General features: G+C 45.9%; 1 protein-coding gene across 1 annotated transcript in view; it reads left to right on the forward strand.

The window, feature by feature from the left end:
- FER1L5 (fer-1 like family member 5) overlaps positions 1 to 19,527 on the forward strand; it is a 96,266-nt gene that overhangs the window by 31,904 nt on the left and 44,835 nt on the right. The window contains exons 13-26 of the mRNA XM_079988658.1: positions 777 to 807; positions 2,052 to 2,167; positions 3,833 to 3,956; positions 6,336 to 6,412; positions 8,865 to 8,933; positions 9,732 to 9,775; positions 10,103 to 10,185; positions 11,817 to 11,923; positions 12,533 to 12,646; positions 13,958 to 14,135; positions 15,345 to 15,469; positions 17,131 to 17,231; positions 18,012 to 18,201; positions 19,323 to 19,478. Of these exons, the coding sequence (XP_079844784.1) occupies positions 777 to 807; positions 2,052 to 2,167; positions 3,833 to 3,956; positions 6,336 to 6,412; positions 8,865 to 8,933; positions 9,732 to 9,775; positions 10,103 to 10,185; positions 11,817 to 11,923; positions 12,533 to 12,646; positions 13,958 to 14,135; positions 15,345 to 15,469; positions 17,131 to 17,231; positions 18,012 to 18,201; positions 19,323 to 19,478 (1,515 nt within the window). The remainder of the gene's footprint in view (positions 1 to 776; positions 808 to 2,051; positions 2,168 to 3,832; positions 3,957 to 6,335; positions 6,413 to 8,864; positions 8,934 to 9,731; positions 9,776 to 10,102; positions 10,186 to 11,816; positions 11,924 to 12,532; positions 12,647 to 13,957; positions 14,136 to 15,344; positions 15,470 to 17,130; positions 17,232 to 18,011; positions 18,202 to 19,322; positions 19,479 to 19,527) is intronic.

Raw genomic sequence — 19,527 nt, forward strand, 5'->3', positions numbered from 1 at the left:
CACGCTAGGGAAACCAAATTGCTGCAGAAATGTGAAGAACTGAATTTAAGATTGGAAAAAGGAGAAACTTAGAAAACCAGAATTTGTAAATCCCTAGTCCCAGCTCATACCTTGGGTTGGTTTCCTTGGAGTGAAGGCCACGGAAGGCTGATGGTGATTTCTGTGGTAGAAGGTTTATAAACACAGGCTGAGCATGTTCTGGAAGGTTTACAGCATTAATCTTCCAGCTGATTATCTCTTCCTCCTACTTTAGGTTCCTGGGGTGGGTCACCAAAGCCATAGCTTTGGATTCTTGCAGAGAGCAAGTCAGGCCTCTGTGTCTCTTCTGCAGCTCCAGCCCCCAGACGGCCATTCTCCTGTGTCCTTTTCCACACAGAGATATCTTGAAGACATCCCCTTTAGCCAGGGAGAGGGAGGGAGACACACCCTCTTCCACTGACCACCCAGAAGAGCCTCCAGAGATTTAGAGTTTCTGTGACAACACATTAGCATACATTACAATACAGATACTTAATAGACCTGCCTATGCTATTTCCTTAATAAAGAAGCATTTGACCATTTTAGCAATCTCCCCTATTCCTGTGGAACCCCATTTTAGTTATAAAATCACAGGATTGGAAGGGAACCCCACCTCCCGCAAAAAGGAAAAACCACCACAATTTAGTCTAACCACAAACTCTTTGCAATATTCTGAATTGCCCTGAAATTTTCCCACAACTCAATTTTTCCTTTCCTTGACAATTCCTGTAACTCCTTCTGTTTTTCTCTCTCTGCAGATTGAGATCGGGCTTGTGTATGAATCTCCAGGTACTTTTGTCTAGAGCCAGTGGCGAGTTTGAGGGCTCTTGGGAGGCAGGGTGTCCAAGACCCTTCAGCTACTGTTCCCTTCCTCCGCCCTCCATTGGGCTTTGTGCTCCATCCTCACATCACAAGCTCCATGGATGTTTTTCGTGTCAGATCCTGTTAATTGTCCTACTGGTTGTTTTGTGCTAATATGCTTTTTATATTGTAGTGCATTATATTTGTATTACATATTACAGCTGTTGTGCTTCTACTATATTTAAATTGCCTATTTTCTATGTATATTTGTGGGAAATGAAATGTAAACCGGCTATTGTAGGACATGGGATGGTATTACTACGCTATAGAGCCTGTCAGATTTGAGTATATGGTGATGGCAATTGAGAGTGAGAGCTAGTGAGGCAATGTAAGCAATCAGATCAACCTTTTCACAAGGAGTGCCTAAAAGAATTGGAAAAGGAAGCCCTCATCAACAGGGCCAAAACCATTCATGGAAACTTGTGAAAAGTTTCAGCTCAGACCTCAGATTTAGGGCTTGACAGCTTATATTACCTACAGAGTAAGGAAAGAGGGACTCTGGCCAGGTCACACAGTTTTATATTGACATTTGACAGAAAGGAAGCATCCTTGTGATACTGTTACTCATAGCAACTCCCCTGCGAGGATTTTCTAGTTAAGAGAAAAGGTGAGCAAGAGGTGAAATGACAGAGGTGTCTAAAATGATGCCTGGCCTGGAGAAAGTGGACAGAGAAACGTTTTTCTCCCTCTCTCATAACACCTGAACTCATGAACAATCAATGATGTTGGAAGATTCAGGACAGATAAAAGAAAGCCCTTCTTCACAAAGCAGTTAAACAGTTAAAATATTGAACTGTGGAACTCACTCCCGCAGGAGGCAGTGATGGCCGCCATCGAGGATGGCTTTAAAAAAGGATTCGGCAAATCCATGGAGGAAAAGGCTGTCCTTGGTAATCAATGGCTGCTGGCCATGATGACTATGCTCTGCCTCCATGGCTGGAGGCAGCAAGGCCTCTGAAGACCAGCTGCTGGAAACCCCGGGGGAGAGAGGGCTCTTGGGCTCGGGTCCTGCTTGAAGGTTTCCCACAGGGATCTGGCAGGCCCTGGTGAGAACAGGATTCTGGCCAAGCCTGATCCAGCAGGATCTTCTAATGTTTTTAAAATGAATGTCTGTCCACAATTAGATGGCACTTCTGGATGGTGTGAATGTTGGCTCTTGTTCTTTTCCCTAGGTCATGCTCTGATGGGCAAATGGCTGAGCCTCTATGACCCAGCTAATCTCAATGCCGGACTAAGGGGCTATGTGAAAGTTAACCTCTGTGTCCTTGGAGCTGGAGATCAGGCGCCGGTAAAAATCTTTACATTACAACAGCTTCACCACCTCAACAGAGGCTTGTCACGGGCATTCAAGTTCATGTGATGCCATTGGCAGCTATTAAAATGATGGGGTGCCTTGTTTGGATAATGGAATAAAGCATCATTTTTCAAGACTGGTAGGTCAGACGCCAACTTGCTAAACAGTTTAGTAGAGCAGGACAGGCTGACTAGACAAGCAGAACTCTTGGGGGCCTTGTACCAGCAGCCTAAATAGGAAGAACTTGGGATTTTAGCAGCAACATTCTTAAGAAGATAAATATTATCTATACCTGGGTCCTGCTACAGGATGCCAACAGCAGCTCAGTTGATAGCTCAGTTAGTTAGAGTGTGGTGTTGAAAACATCAAGGTTGCGGCTTCAGTAAGGGACAGCTGCATATTCCTGAACTAGATGATCCTCAGGATCCATTCCAACTATGATTCCATGATTCTACTATGTGGGGTGCCCACCCAAATTCCTATGCCAGACTGGGATGGTGGATATGGAGTGTTAGACTTATTCCTGTGGGGAACAAGGTTCAAACTCCTATTTTGCCCTGAAGCTCAGTGGCTGAATGGGGTCCAGTTGCTCCATCTTGACCTTACCACGTGTCTTGATTTGCACCTGCCCCTACATTAAGAACCTCACAGGAAAGCTGCTTGGGGTTCCCCCACTATCTAAAGGGCCTTTTGGGTAGTAGCACTCCAGCCATGAAACACCCTCCCCAGAGAAGTTTGCCTGAAGCCTGTCTTTTGTTTGTTGTTGCTTTTCCTTCTCTCACCTTTTGCAGATAATTTTAATTGCTCTTGCAATTCTGTGGTCTTTAGCTTTATTTAAGTTTTGTTTGTGCCTATATTTGAATTGTTGCAAACTTTTCCAGGGACATGAACAAGCAGCGGGAAAATACCTATAATTAATTCATTACCTTACCTCATAAGGTTGTTTTGAGAACAGAACCATGAATTCTACTCTGAGTACCTGGCCAAATGGAAAAGGCCCACCTTACACCATTGCCTGCCCCCATGTGGCCCTCCTGTGTGGCTCACCACAGGGAGAAGCTACAGGACAGCAGGTCCCATATGCCAGATCTACTGTTTTCTTGGGAGACGGCATGCCTGTTAAACTGGGTTGAGTTTTTCCACAGCTTTCCTTGCAAAACTGTGGGCCGGTTCCAACATTGCATTTGTTCCTGCTACAGTGTTTGTGCTCCTTTTGCAGCTGCCACTGAAATGAACCCAGAAAGTGCCCTGTTTGAATCTGAAACTCCCTCCATGTTCTGTAGGGATGATCTGTGGCAGCTTTCACCCACCTAGGGCCCTCCCTATATTTGAGACTGAAAAAGGATTATGGGGAAGGGAGCTCCCTGACAGAGCACCTGCTTTGCTTGCAGGAAGTCCTGCCCCCCACCCCCCGGCATCTCCAGGTGGGGCAGGGAATGTCTCCCATCCAAAGTCTTGGGAGCCGTTGCTGATCAGTGTGGCCAGGTAGGCCAATGGCCTGATCCATGATAGGGCAGCTTCCTGTGTTCCCATCCATCCCAACCAGCACAGCTGGGGCAGGCTGCGGCTGATGGGGGTTGTGAGCCAAAAACATCTAGAGGGCCACCAGCCACCAGCATCTGGGTCACAGGTTTATGTTGCGCCTTTCTCTTCTCCAAGGATGCAGCCCATTTGCCAGACAGTGGCGATTTGGAGGCCAACCTCCTGCAGGCAGCAGTAATGCCAGCAGTACGCAGAGCCATGCTCCAGCTCTTTGTATACCGAGCAGAAGATTTGTCTCCAAGTAAGTTTGCCCTCTCTCTCTCTCTCTCCACACACACACACACACACACACACACACACACACACACACACAATATTACTTCTGTTTGGCCAGTGCTTTCTAGGTACAAGTTCGAGAAGTTTTTCGTTTGCCCATCTGCTTTTCCCAGAAAACTCACTGTTTACTGCTAAATCAGAAGAAACCCCAATTGGGTTTTTGAGTATGGGTGTTTGTTCTGATTCAGCAGTAAACAATGGACAAAGGAAAAACCTCTTGGTGACTCTGCGTCCCTGTACCACACTCATAAAGTGCCCTCTTTGTCACAGTGGGGTGGCAGTGCGAAACCAAGATAGGGACAATGGCCCCTTTCTCTTTTTTGTCTTTTTCTATAGAGAGACTGATTTTATTTTGCAAATTGCAGCACAATTTTTTTTTTTTTTAAGTTACAGATCTTTACAGCCACCCGGGGCGGCTCGCACCTACCGCACCCCCTTCCTCCGCCCCTAGGAGGTTTGGACCAGTAAAAATAGACAAGAGCTTAAGGGGCAGCTTCTGGGAGGGTCTCTCCCTTCATGTGAGACTTAGCATTTCCAGAGCACAGAAAGTGGCGTGAGAATGGGTTAGCTTCCTGTGGTCTATAACAAGGATGGGGAAGCTTTTTCCTTTGGGGAGCCTTCTGTATGGCAGCCGTGTGCAGGGTTCCAGGGAAAAGACGGTGGAGCAGTGGATATAAATGTCGCCTTTGTATACTAGGCTGTTTTTAAACAAAGCTATGTTTTTGGTTTTTTTTTTTTTTGGTTTTTTAAAAGGGACGCGGGTGGCGCTGTGGGTAAAAGCCTCAGCGCCTAGGGCTTGCCGATCGAAAGGTCGGCGGTTCGAATCCCCGCGGCGGGGTGCACTCCCGCTGCTCGGTCCCAGCGCCTGCCAACCTAGCAGTTCGAAAGCACCTCCGGGTGCAAGTAGATAAATAGGGACCGCTTACTAGCGGGAAGGTAAACGGCGTTTCCGTGTGCGGCTCTGGCTCGCCAGAGCAGCGATGTCACACTGGCCACGTGACCCGGAAGTGTCTCCGGACAGCGCTGGCCCTCGGCCTCTTAAGTGAGATGGGCGCACAACCCCAGAGTCTGTCAAGACTGGCCCGTACGGGCAGGGGTACCTTTACCTTTACCTTATGTTTTTTAAAAAGCTATGTAACAGATTTAAGCACCACAAAACTTCCCACCCACAAAAACAAACAAACCACACACTTATTATGGAAAAATGTTTGAAGTAGCCCTGGTCAGTGAGGGAAAGTCTTTGCATTTTTCATATGCATTTACAATTAATTAAATACATAGGGTAGCAGTAGGGCTGGGATGTCCTTTCAGGAGCTAAGCCCACGTCCTTCCCCACGTGTTGTTATGACTTTGCCTCTGTCTTTGCAGTATGCCAGGCTTTATAAAGAACTTAATGAGCTTTGCTGCTTTTTGCAAGCAAAAATGCTTGTTAATTTGTAATTTCAGAAATTCTATGCCTGGGCTGGGCCAGACAATGGAGTCCCAGTTAAACTGGTGGGTCAGAGAGTGAGGATAATAGCACAGTTTTGCTCTTGTGTTGGTGGACATAGTGGACTAAGCCTTTGCTTGTGAAGGGGCGGGGGGGGGGGAAAGGCAATAACCGAGGAATCGCCTTAAGCTTTGTCCTGGCTTAAGAACAGAAGAAGAGCCCTCTGAGTCAGGTCAAAAGCCCCTCCTGACCCAGCATTCTCACAGTGTCCAACTGGATGTTTGTGGGAAGCCTGCAAGCGTTCTCCACACCTGCAATTCCCAGCAAGTGGTATTTAGAGACCTACTGACTCCAACCATGGAGGGAGGACATTGCCACCATGGCATGCATTGCAGTGGTGCATTAGTGCGCATGCATGGCCTCCACAGTTCAAGCATGCACAGTAAGTAAAAGTGCTTCTTCTGACCTTTTCTCAAAACTTGAGAAACAGGATAATTGCTGCTTTGTTTTTTTAATTTCAACTGGGTTTTGCTCTAGGAAGCTTTTTGGCTGAAGAACAAGGGGGGAAATGATTTACTTAAATCAATCAATAATTTTTTCAAAAAAAATAAACCCAACAAAACAAAACAAAAACAATTTTTAACAAAGAACATTCAGATAAGTGGCTCAGAGGTCAAAACACAGCCAGACAAGGGTTTGTTTCTGTTAGGCTATTATATGAGTGAGAAGGCTTGAATCTTTTCTTCTAAATGATATAGGTGGATAGTTCAGATTCATGTTCCTTCAGGTTCCCTTATGCGGTCAACACATTCCCATTAGAGCTGTCTAGCAGATAAGAGAGTAAGGAAGGGCTAACACCCTGGTAAAATGGGATCATCAAAAAAGATTTAATAGGGCTCTTACTTTCCTCAACAGTACGGAGCAACATGGATGTTGATCCCACTGGTGGTTCAGTTGACCCTTCTCTGGAAGTTGATTTTGCAGGGAAACTGGTATGTAAAATGCAGCCCTAATTATTTTATTCTTCCTTAAAGGAAGACAATAGCCTCTTAAGAAAATAACATCTGCTACTTATAAACAATACAATAAGGTTCTGTATTCTACAGCCTTTGAATTTACTAGCCTGTACAGTCTATGTTAATCTCTAGTAGCATAAATGGAGGAAAGGGCCAATATTTCAATCCATCTTTGCCTGATCACCTGAAGGCCCCTGATGCTCACCAGAAATAGCCTAGCCAATGGTTGTTTGCAAGCCTAGTGTTTGGTGGAAATGACAAGTTGCAGTAATGCAAAACAAAAGCAGGTTAACTACCTCCTATTTACCTGGGAACTCATTTTTATGTCTTGCATGGAAAGATGCAACTTGAGAATGACTTGAAGGTGTGTCTGTTAGAATTGTCAAAGGGTGCATCTTGCAAAACTCTGGTGCCAGTTTGGAAGGAGGCTGATACAGAAACCCAAGCATGCCAGTGACGCGAGTGCCTTGCTGGCAGGTCCTGGTGTTTCCACACAGAGAGGCATTTTCTTCCAGGTAGTGCTTCATTGACACATGCTCAGCCTCAGGCTTAGCTGGAAATCATAGCACTGGACTCACTTTCTGCAGCTGAGCTGCTTCTGGTTGCCACTGAGGACCCTAAGGAAATTGGGGAGGTGGCAGCAATCAAGTCCCACACAAAGCAATGCACCCTCCTTCCAGCTATCCTCAGCGTGGGCTAGGTGCCATTTTTTAGCTACCAGTGACACCTGGGAGCCTGGCTATTAATATCTCTCTAATATTAATATTTTTATGGAGCACTATCAATGTACATGGTTCATAATTGTGGATGGGGGAGAAATTCTACCTAATTCATATTTCCTGAAATTATACACAAACTAAACTGTAGTTATGCTTTGAAATCAGCAGCTCTTTGAATTTTATAATGCAGTTCTCCAACCCCAAGAAATGTGTTCAGAAATGTGTTTATTGGAGGAAAGTGTGCATAAAAATGCATATATCGTTGAAAATAATACCAAAGTGCAGTACATTGTTTTAGAGAAACTTCCTTTCAAAAATGTGTATACAGTCTTAGTAGAAATCCTGCTTTTTGTGGCAAACCAAACTTAAGATCTGGAAAATTAGAAACTGAAACCATAATTAGAGCTTCCATATTTAATTGATTAATCTAACATGTGCATTGATTAAGCAGACATTTTGTCAACTGGAAAACTGCTCCCAATTACTCAGGCAGCAAATTAATGTTTATACAAACAACAGAGGGCAACCACCACTGTTATTAGTAAAATCACAGAGTTGAAAGGGACCCTAGGGATCATCTAGTCCAACCCCCTGCAAGGCAGGAATATGCAGCTGTCCCCTCTGGGGATCAAAACCTGCAATACTGGCGTTATCTATCAGCACCGCATTCTAACCAATTGAGCTATCCAAGCTGGGGCTAATTAATCAATTATTACCTGCCTTTCACCAGCAGATCCCAGGGCAAGCTACAACTTAAGAGAGACCCTTTCTTTCTCCCTCACATAGGAGGGAACGTCTTTTTGAAGGCATTACCTGCCATTGATGATAGAGGAACCTATCTTCTAAAGACACAAGAAGTTTGCTTCAGAACCAATTGAATGACAGCTCTAATCATAATCTGCATAATTGAATGACAGCTCTAATCATAATCTGCATAAAAGATGATGTGCCATATTCTCTCTATACAGCTAAAAATTAAATACATCTCCTTTCCAGCGTTCTTGCTGTAATATTTGGCGCATTGACTCCATGGTACTCCCTCTCCCTCTCCAAAATGCACAAAGCAAAAACCAACCAAGTGTCATTCTTTTTTTTTAAGAAAAAACCCTAGCAATACATTTCCATCAATAACCATTTAAGTTCCAAACTGACAGACCATGCACCACTGACAATAGCAGGGAGCCTTCTCTTTGCCTTGATCACCACATTGGAGAACTTGCCGTGAACCAAAATGGGTGCGTCTCAGCCTTGGAAAGAAGTCCTTGAAAACTACCAGACCTCAAGGAGTTTGATCAGCTGCTGCTTGCTGCATCTAGAGCACACTCATAGCCTGAAGACAGCAAGAACCGCTGCTCATTCAGTTCTCCAGAGCTTTCAGGCTTGGTTCCCTGCAGCTCAGCCTTACATGTCAGACACAAGTGAATATATATATAATCCTGTTTCATAAGATAGTCATAGGATCAAAGAATTGTAGAGTTGGAAGGGACCACAAGGACCATCTAGTCCAGTCCCTGCAATAGAGGAATCTTTCTCCCAGCATGGGGCTCAAACCCACAGCCATTAGACTGAGAGTCTCATGCTCTACCGACTGAGCTATCCCCTGTCATCTAGAAGTGGGCATTTTACCTGGCACTAGCATGTGCTGAAAGCTAAGCTTTCTACAGAAGGGTGGCTCTTTACTGACCTGCTCCCTTTACCCACATGTTCAGCTAAAGACCAGAGTTGTGCTCAGAGACTCCAACCCTGTGTGGAACCAGCTGATGTTCTTTCCTATGCAGGTGAGTATTGTTATGCAGAAATGGGGTGAGGAGAGAGAGCGAGCACAGGGGGGCACTTTGTGGCTGGGGCTGAGCTTGCTTCCTACCACTCAGGACACCACGTTTCATTGGGGAGGGGAGGGCAAGTTACTTAACCCCCTCTCCTGTCTGGGTCCTCCCAGATTGCAGTCTGTTACTATCAGGATGAAATGTCTGCTACTGTTTACTGTTTACACCACTGACATGCAAACCCTCCCTCTGGCTCAGTTTGGAATTGGCCTTGGCAAACAGAGCCCTCTGGCCCTAAAACCAGAAATTAGCTCAGTCCTTTTGCTTTCCAAAATGCAGAATATTGTTAGGTTCCCAATAACAGCAATAGAAGCCCAAGACCTCAGCCACCACCTCTCCCTCATGCAAACTTTACTTAGCTGCTATAATGGCCTCCATTTATCCCTGATGCCTGGGGTGCTGAAATGGGAGCATGTTCATTGGTATCCCAGGTGCAAGGAGATTTGGGACATGTCAATTCCATGGCACCTGAACTTCATCACTGATTACTTTCTGATCTGCACATGCCTAACAGCTTGTTTTATTTTCTGAGCTGGAGAAGAACTTCTCTGGTACAGATGGGCATTAGGAGCATGAGAAGTTCGTTCCCTGAGCTGGGTAAAACTAATCATACAGCCCATCATCTCTAACTTACTTTGACTGAAGTTGGGCTCTGTTATTTGGTCATGTGAGATGCTGATGGAATCTTAGGTGGTCCATGGAGCACAGATGCAGAGAGGTTTCCTTACCAACTTGCCTTTTCCTTTGCAGATGCCTTCCATGTGTGATCTAATCAAACTCAGTGCCCTTGATGGGTGAGTGCTGCCAGTGCACCTCAAATGCGGGACAGTATCTAGGCCATATACTATGCCCCCAAAAGACATTGCCAGTCCAAGATATATTGCTGCTTTCCAGTCATGCAAAGGTCAAAGGTTTCTGCACATGGATGCCCTGCTCTAGCCCCCAGCCAAGCAAGTGAGAGGCACATGAGAGGGTACAGAGCAGAGCAGTGAGGAGTCTGTTCTGGGGAGATGGGGTGCAGTTGAGAAGAGTTCCAGGGGCTAGGAAGAGACCTGGAGTGCCACTGGGGGGAGGGGTGTCCCCCTCCCCGCTGCCACGGAGCCTTCTATTTTGTTTTCTAGGGAACAAAATGAAGATAGCAGTGTTCTGGGGACGGCATTTCTCAGCCTTTCCCAGATCTCTTCAGCTGGGAATGACATGGGAAGTAAGCAAGCTTTGATTCTTTACAAACACACACCCTGCAAATCTGGGCCACCTGACAGCAACCCACCCCTTTCAATTAGCATAAGGCACAATCTTTCGGTGCAAGATCTGATCTTATGCAAGCAAAGCTGGTTCCAGGTTTCAGAAGATCCTGGAGGAAGTGCCTTCCATGGCCCCTCCCCACTGGTAGCAAGCCCTTCGCTGGGCGATGCAGGCATCCCGGACAGCAGGCACCAACAGGGGATGGCCTCCTGGCTTTGCTGTCAGAGACTCCAAGGCTGTGTGACTGGACTTACTGCTATAGCCACCATTTTAATTTGCCCAAAATGCAATGCCCGTTGCATGTACATCATATTGCATTCTGGTGAAATTCAAAAGACGGCCTGGGACTTGGCACCAGTCACAGTGGGCCCTCCCAGGTCACAGGGCTTCTGGCATTTGCTGTGCACTGGTGCAAGCCCCATTGAAATGTATTGGAATAGTGGGAACACACTATCCTACATCCCCCTCAGAGCCAAAGGCAGGTGAGGTCCAGGTCCTGAGTCTGAGAAGGATAATCGTTGGCTTGGAGGGACCACCTGGTGACCAAGTTGCCCAGAATGAGGAAGATTAGCAGTTCTTAGAGACTGGGTGGGGAATCTGTGGCCATGGAGGTATTAATAGACTGCATGCCCTTTCAGTCCCAGCCATCATGACCAGCAGGCAAGGATGCCAGAAGTTGTAGCCCAGCAGCACTGGGTTTTAGGGCAGTGCGGTTGGTTCCCCACACAGGGTGCCCAGCCAAGGGGGCAGAAAATAATAGCCATAGTCATAATACTAAAACCATTATTTTTACGGGTACCTCCTGAGAAGATCCATTTAAAAAGCACCTGTACCAAAAGGTATTACTGCGAAAACATGAAATATGTGATGGAGGCACAAAATTTTGTCCTCACTCAAGGCACCATATTACCAAAGTCTGCTCCTGAGTCCAGCAACATCTGGAAGACCACAGTTTCCCCACCTGTCTTAGAGCTATATCATACCCCCCAACTGTACCTTCTTTCGTGGGACATCCCACATCATAGAAGGCAATCCTGGCTTCTGTTTGGATCCTGGAATGTCCTGTTAAAGACATGCATTCTGGCACTCATCAGCAGGGTCACGCCAAAGCGTCTTCTGGTCCAGTACTTTGGCAAGACTGTGCCAACTCTCCAGACGATTGCCAGAGCACCGGACTGGAAGTTGCACCCCTCCTGATGTCCCGATTTGGGGAATGAAACTGTTGGAGGGCATGCTCTAGAGCAGATAGTGTTACGGGATTGGCTCTATACAATCACATGATATCAAGGACCAAGAGGATTCTGGCTAGTGGTGTCCAGTATTGAGATGCCTCCAGTTCCTTCCCCTGGTCTTCGACCCCAGAGGCATGAAGCCCCATAGAGCTTCAGGTTTAAGCCCTCTGCTGCCTTTTAGCTTCCTTGGTTTCAGTGGAAGATTATGCAGGAAGACTTCCCAATGGATTGTGCCCTGGGGATCAGATCTGTCTGATGTCCTCTTGAAGAGCACCCAAAACTGGCCACCTTGCCTTGCCTTGTGACTAGGCTGGTGGTGCACAGACTCTTCCTCCCCTCAAGCTCTTGTTGGTTTCAGAGAATTTCCCAGGCTTCCTGCCGTGCTTCGGGCCAAGCTTTGTGACCCTCTACAGGACGCCACCAGAGCTCATGAATGAAGAGGACAATTTAGAAAATGTTGGGAGTGTAAGTCTGTCTCTTGGTTGTCCATTCAACTTCTTAGGAGTTGTGGCAAGAGGGTGGTTGTTCTGCAAGGCACCAACACTGCAAACCTAAAATAGTTTTCTAATGCTGAGCTACAACAATTACCAAGAGTGAATGACACAGCCGCTCTTTGTGATTAAGATATCAATTTCTATCCAGAAACATATTTAACAAGACCAGTGTCAGAGATGGATATATCCATTGACCAGTAGCCTCACTGGTCTCCTGGCACATGAGCTTCCAAAACCCTTGTCCCTGGAGGCAATCCCAATCCCTGGGGGCATGTGAAGGTATGTACCAACCACACCACAGCTTCTCAAATGTGGAGGAGAAAGAATAGAGTTTATCAGGGATAATTTCCTCTCATGTACCACTCATGTACACCTTGGCAAGAACAAGCTTTTGTGTTCCAAAGGTCTCTTTCTTAACACTGAGAATGTGCACACTCTTGTCAAGCTGGGCTGTTTTAGGCTGTGCTAAAGAGTGTAAGGAAAGGGTAACACAGACATCACAATGTTGCTCTTTCTTTTCAATTCTTCCTCATCATTGTCTGTTCTGCTCTTTCTATCATGAACTCTTCTTCTCTTTTAGAAGGAAGGGATAATTTACCGGGGAAGAGTCCTAGTGGAGCTGATTACCTACATGGATCCGGACCCCGTTCAAAGAATAGAAGCTGTTCCTGAACAATATATTACAAGAATGGAGGTAGCCAAAGAACAAAATATATTCAAGTTGTTTTCTTGCCATGTGTAAACAGGAGTATGGGGTGGGGGTGGGGGTGTTTCATAAGACCATGAAGATGTGGACCTTGCAGGAGCAGAAGTTGTTTCCTCCCTGCTTACTTTCCCATGTTTCTCCTGGAAGACTGTAGTGTCATGGAAACACAGGATTCGGGCAGCTGGCAACAGTCTTTATTATCTAGTTACAGATGAAGCTTTCTTGTGTTTGTCTTTGGAGGATGTTGAGGAACTTCACATGGCCCAAAATGCAGAAGCTGGACTATGTGGTGTGAGATGTTTGGACCATATTACCACAGTATTATCACAGTGTCACCAGTTGCCATTTTGTTTCTGGGCCCAATTCACAATGTTGACCTAAACTTTTCAAGTGGGCCCTCAAAACTCTCGGACCAGGATATTTCAGTGATTGCTTCCTATATTTTTTAGCAGAAAGACATTATTCTAGTAAATGAATAACATAATAGATCTGCTTGTGAGCTCCATGCAGCAATAGAAGGCCTGTTGACCTGTCATTCCCTGCCCACCCGGCATGCCTTCTCTGCTGTCTGGAAAGTGCAAGGCCAAGAGCTTGAAGAACCCAAGTTCCATCCAGGCACTGGGTCACTTGGGTCCTCCAGGTATTCTTGGACTCCCGTCAGCTCCAGTCAGCGCAGCCTGTGGCCAAGGATGATGGGAGGTGCAGGCCAAGAAGGTTGGGATGGGAGGGTTTCCCATGCCAGCTGTGCCAGACTGGAGTGCTCAAGTTCTGCTGGCATGCTTCCACTGGGGCCTCTCATCGGCCACTATAAGAACAGGGTGGTGGTTCTTCTTCTGCTAAAATTTTGAGGATCTTTTGTAGGCACTTTAATTGCTTCTCAAGATTATTATATTATATATAAGTATATAGATACCGGTAGTTTTGTGCTCAGATGCGTGGGAGATACTGGCCAAGACCTCCTTCTCATAATAACCCTTTTTTATTATTTCAAAAACATTGTATACTTCTTTGGGTACAGGAATCCAAAGAAGCTTACAAAAAGAATAAAACAGCAAAATTATTAATAAAAAACATCCAAAGGATAATTACGGTAAATTCCAAGATAAAGTAAAAACAGATTAAAACAGATGTCAACGTACTACGTATTTTAGTAAGCTTGTCTAAACATAAAATGTTTTCAACAGGTGCTGAGAAGAGTCCAGTGAGGGTGTCTGTCTGATGTCAAAAGGAGTTTCCAAAGTGTGTGAGGTTGATTTGTTACTGTGCCAGTTCCACAGATTTGTTTGTTTGTTTCTGCAGCGCTATTTGCCTCAAATCCGGTATGGGTTATGTGTCATCTTTTATTCAGCTACTATGTTGGCTGATATCAAGGAACAGATCCAGTTTGAGGTCAGCATTGGGAACTATGGCAACAAATTTGATGGGACTTGCAAACCTTCTGCCTCAACCACTCAGTACAGCCGTGCTGTGTATGATGGTAAGGAACAAGTGACTAAGAGATGATGGTGAAATTTATTAGTTATCCTTCACCAGCAGATCCCAGGCTGGATTACAACAATTTAAAATTCAGAATTAAAAACAGTTGAAGCATGTTACATTCCCAAAAATAGGGTGGGTCTTGAAAATACACATCTCAGGTGCCAAAGACTAGGGTAAAGAGGTGCATCTTCAGCATTCAGTAAAAGCTGCATAGTGAAGAAGTCAGACACACCTTTCTGGGGAGGAAATTCCACAACTTAAGGGCCACCACAGATCATGCCCTCTCCTAGGCCATCACACCCATCAACCCCAAACCTCTGAGGGAGCTGGAAAGCTTGGTTTGGTTCCTGTAAGGGATTACTTCATATCCCTGCATTGCAGAGGTTGGACTAGATGAGCCTCAGGGTCCCTTCCATCTCTATGATTCTATGAAAGCGAGGAGGTGCCCTCTCTGCTAAGCTTAATGCCTGGGAGGATCTGTAGCAAAGGAGGCAGTCTTTCAAGCATTTGGGGCCTAAATCATTTACAAGCTTTGCACACTAACACAAGCACCTTGAATTGGGCCTGGAAATGAACTGGCAGATGGGGGTGGGCAGGAAAAGAAAGGATTCACTGTGAAGGGAAATACTATTTGGAGGTAGAAGGTACAGGAGCTCAGTGGGTAGAGCATATGCTATGAGTGTCGTGTGTCCTGCGTCCCGTTCCATGCATCTTAATCCCTTCCTTCTTCCAAAGGGCTCAGGCATGGTTTCTCCCATGTATCCCTACAACAGTCTTGTGAGGAAGGTTGGAGGCTGGGACCGATACACAGAAGTTCACCGAATAAACTTTTTGCAGAGCGGTGCTCATGCTAGTGTCTTGGAGCAAAGAATCTTCTGGCACCATCAAGAGCTAACCAGTTCATTATGGCACAAGTCATCCATTATCTGCATACCCCATGGAAGCTTACAATAAACTTGTTAGCACTTTAAAAGGTACCACAAGACTCTTTGTTGTCTTCCCAATTAGCTTTGTAGCCGAAGAGAGCACTGGTCTGACCGCCACACCACAAAGGTTTTCAAGTGGCTGGCCTCTGTCTGCAAGTTTGGAGAGCTGCTGCCAGTCAGAGTAGACAGCACTGGGCTAGATGGAGCAATAGTCTGACTGCTCATGAAGCAGCTTCATGACAAGACAAGACTCAGTGCAAAACCAGGCAATTCCTTTCCAGGTAACCACTACTACTACTTGCCATGGTATGACACAAAGCCCATGGTTGCCATCACCTCATTCTGGGAGAACATTGGCTACCGAATCGCCAGTATGAACGCCATGCTATTCATTCACAACAGGCTGGTAAGTCCAGGAACCAGTGACTGGAGGGAGCAGACATGTTTGGGATGAACCATCTAACGGGGTGGTGGAATGGCCTGTGTGCAAGAGGGATGTGTATCCCAGGTTATTTTCTCATTTCCTACGGCTGCCAATTATATACCCCTTGCATGATGGAAGCCGCCACCCACAGTACCAGCGTCATAGTGTTTCTGAGCATGGAGGGTATGTCCTTAGCTGTCATGGACCATAGCCTCTGGTTTGCCTTATCTCCATGCATCATAGATGCATAGAGTTGAGAGTGACATCGAGGGTCTTCTAGTCTATGCCAGGGACTGGTAGGGCTCTGAGCAGTTTGTGGTGGAGGCAAGGGGCCAGGGAATTGACCCAGAAGAGGGGGGCAGCAATTTATGGGATTTGGCACTGCCTGTGAGACAGAAGCCGGGGGGAGGAAGGGTCAGAGACAGAGGAAGACATGCAGGATGTGTCAGAAGCAGAGGCTGTGCAGGTGAGGGACGAGGCAGTCAAATCCCTGCCATCTCCCACCCCGCTGTCTCCTAGAGCCAGAAGGGGCTTGAAGAGGGAAGAGCAGTGACAGCTTCCCTGCAGAAGAAGCCGCAGGTTGCACATGCCCCGTCAGATGAGGGTACATATGCCGGGGGGGGGGGCAGGAAGTCCCACTGTTGTTTCATAGGGTGCTTATCAGAGCTCAGCTGCAGGAGATTCCTGAGTTCTGGACAGAGTGACCTGGCAGAGGTGGTCAAATCCTGGTGCCGATAACCTAGTAAGAAGAACTGGCAATCTTGTAAGGAAGAAGCAGAGCAGATATAGTGTGCTTCTGGGCCATATTATTATAATCATTATTATAACTATTATTTACCCCCTTTCACCTTAAGGTCACAGGGTGAGTTAAAACATTAAACAAAACATGGTGTTAAAGAAGTTTAAAACAACTTACAAGCACAAAAATGCAGTGGTTTCTAAAAATATGCACCTCCAGTGTGAAAAGCCAGGGTAAAGCATTGAAACAGGCCAATGACTGCTGGGCTGTATGCAAGTAGGCACTGCTCAGAGTTGACCCATTGGAATTAAGGAACTTAAATTAGGCCACATTCACACCACATGTTTAATGATCCATTATACCACTTTAAATGCTCATGACTTCCCCCAAAGAATGGTTTGTGAAGGGTGCTGAGAATTGATAGCTTGGATGGGACTGGGGGTCTCCTATGATTCCCGGAGTCTCGTGCAAAATGGTTGTTATACCATTTTGAGGATTGTAGCTTTGTTAGGGGGAAAGAGGGTGCTCTCTGAACAATTCTCAACAGTCTTGAATTCTGTCTCCCAGGACTCGCGGGGGGGGGGGGAGCCATGACTATTTGAAGTGGTGTCATTGTGCTCTGAATGAATGGTGTGAATGGGACCTTAGTCATGTCCATTCAGTTCAGTGGGTCTACTATGAGTAGAAATAGCACTGGATACATCCTTTTATTTGTATTGTTGTTGTTGTAATGTAATGTATCTCTGCCCTTCTTCTCAGGGCCCATATTTGCCTAGTAAGATGGCTTACATAATTATTATTATTTATTGTAGAAGACACATAGAATATACTTTATACTATGATATGCTGTTGGTTTTGGCTTATGGGCTGCCCAGCTATCACCATGTGCTTCCTTCCCTATCAGAAGAAGAACCTGGACATTCTCAAAGCCATCAGCTCTCCCAAAGACCCAGCTGTGGGTGCTGTTTGGAAAATGCTCCAGAAAGAACTGGTGGAAGACTGCAAGTGAGCACTGGGAAGAAGGTCGTGGAACTTCTGGCAGGGGAGTGGGCTGCAGAGCTGGTGTGTTCCTGGTCTGCAGGGGAGGTCATACACCCAGGCAGAAGGTGTCCCCTCCCCAAACCAGGCTTTTATAGAGAGTGTGAGACTTTAAAGTAGCACTAGTCATCCCAAAAGCATGTTCTGTGTCCTTGCAACTACTTCCAAACACTTGAATCTCCTATTTCTTCAGTGGGTGCATTTAAATTTCCCAATGTTTAAAGTGAGTCCCTCAGCTGCTTCACTGGATCCAGGCTTCTCCTAATATACCCACTGCCATCACCTCCTAGCTTGCAGTGAGTAGTTGGTGAGAAGGTCCCCTCAAAACCTGGAGCCTGTCAGTACTCAGGAGAAAGAGACACTAGTGATCAAAACTGGGAACTTTTTGGAAAATATGTATTTCTGAGGTATGATGACTCACACCATAAACCTTTTTTAGAATAATGCCATGAATTTGTATATCATTAGAAAGTTAATTTGTTGCAATATATTCTGCTGTCTTGCATTACTTTTATCCTATCAAAAGTTATAGCCAAAATAAATGATGTTCTACACAGAAAACCATGATAAAGGGCATTTCATATATAACTTTTCCTAAACGTTTCCACAATTTTGGCCACTACTGTAGTGTCCATTCTTTACCTTCCCTTCAGTTCTGCCCCCAGAGCCACAGTTGCAATGAACGGCTTTTGTCCACCTCTTTTCCCGCGCAGAGCACTGAACTTTTTCCACTTCCTCCATGCTCAGGAGACCTCTTCCTGGCTGGGAAGCCCCAACAGTCCCTACCATGCTGGATCTGCAGTTGAGGAAGCTGCGCAGCCAACTCCTCCTGAAAACCAGCAAGGCAGCAGAGAAGACAAGCTGGAAGACGCCCCTGCAGAAACTGATTGCCAAAGCAGAGGTCTGGCTGAACAGGATCGCTTCAGTCACTTCCGAGGTACCTCCTGGGGACAACTCTTGTAAGGAATGGAAGCTCAAGGACTGTTTTTCTCAGATGCTTCTGGGATAGTCTCCCATGTTCCTTGGACAAAGGTGCTCTGCACCGAGCCTTAAAGGAGAAGGAAGGCTTGGGGTGTTGTGTGTGTATCGCACATCCTGTAATGGATGCCATAATAGTGCATTAGTGGTAGATTTATACTGGAACATCTACACACCATTCCAGTTTATTGGTTGTTATGTGATGCTTCCCCAATGTTTCTGCATTATTGCTGGCTGCAGGGGCACTCTTGCACTATAGTGCTACAAAAGCAACAGAAGAAGAAAAAACCCAGAATATGCGTGGTATAAAATGTTGTTGTTGATATATTTATTTATACTTCAACTTTTTCCTTGACGGGACTCAAGGCGGCTTACAGATAAAAATAAGGACTGGTGATAACAGAAAATTGTGCCTGGAAACCAACTGGTAGCCAGCGGAACAGCTATAGCATCTTCTTCAAATCTCGTGCACTCCTAGTGCTAGTTAAAGACACAGTTGCATGACGTTAGCCACAATCCATGGCGATCCTGTAGTTTCTTGACAAATGCTGTTATCTAATGTGTTTCCTCCCTCAAACCAGCTTCTATCCAACTAGCAAACTTAAGCTGCATTCACCTCCAATTTAAGAATGGTGTGTACATTTGAGACAGTCATTTCGCATCCACAGAGAAGAGCACATACGCAGATGACAGATTCATGAATAGGAGTTTGGGGAAAGGGGGTTGCAAGAGCCAAAAGTTCATGCTTGTTGGGTGAAGACATCCCCATTCACTCTCTCAGACCCTCCAAGTGCCCCTATTTTCCAGGGACGCCCCTGATTTAGAGAAGCCATCCCAGTTTCTGATTTGATCCTGGAACGTCCCACTTTTCCTTAGGATGTCCCTACTTTCATTGGAGAAATGTTGGAAGGTATGCTCTCTGATGTGACCAACACCATGCAAATGTGACTTGAAAACATTCAGGGTGGAAACAACTGCGCTGTGTTTGAGGCTGCTAATATGACATACCCTAAGTGTTATAAGTACAAACACGACCACAGTAAGTGACCTCTGGCTCCCTGTCCTCCTTGCTGCCCTTAGGCCCAGATCAGCATGCCGGATGTCATGATCTGGATGCTATGTGATGACAAGCAGGTGGCCCACACCCGGGTCAGGTCTCATACAATCATGTTCTCCAAAGCTGGCCCCCATGCCAGGGGCAGGATGTGTGGCAAAACCCAGACCATCTTCCTGCAGGTAAAAAGAACTACTTTTTGACATTGAAAATGGAGTCTCTGTTTGCTTG

This window comes from Podarcis cretensis (genome assembly GCF_951804945.1).
Source record: "Podarcis cretensis genome assembly, chromosome: 8".
Classification (NCBI taxonomy): Eukaryota; Metazoa; Chordata; class Lepidosauria; order Squamata; family Lacertidae; genus Podarcis; species Podarcis cretensis.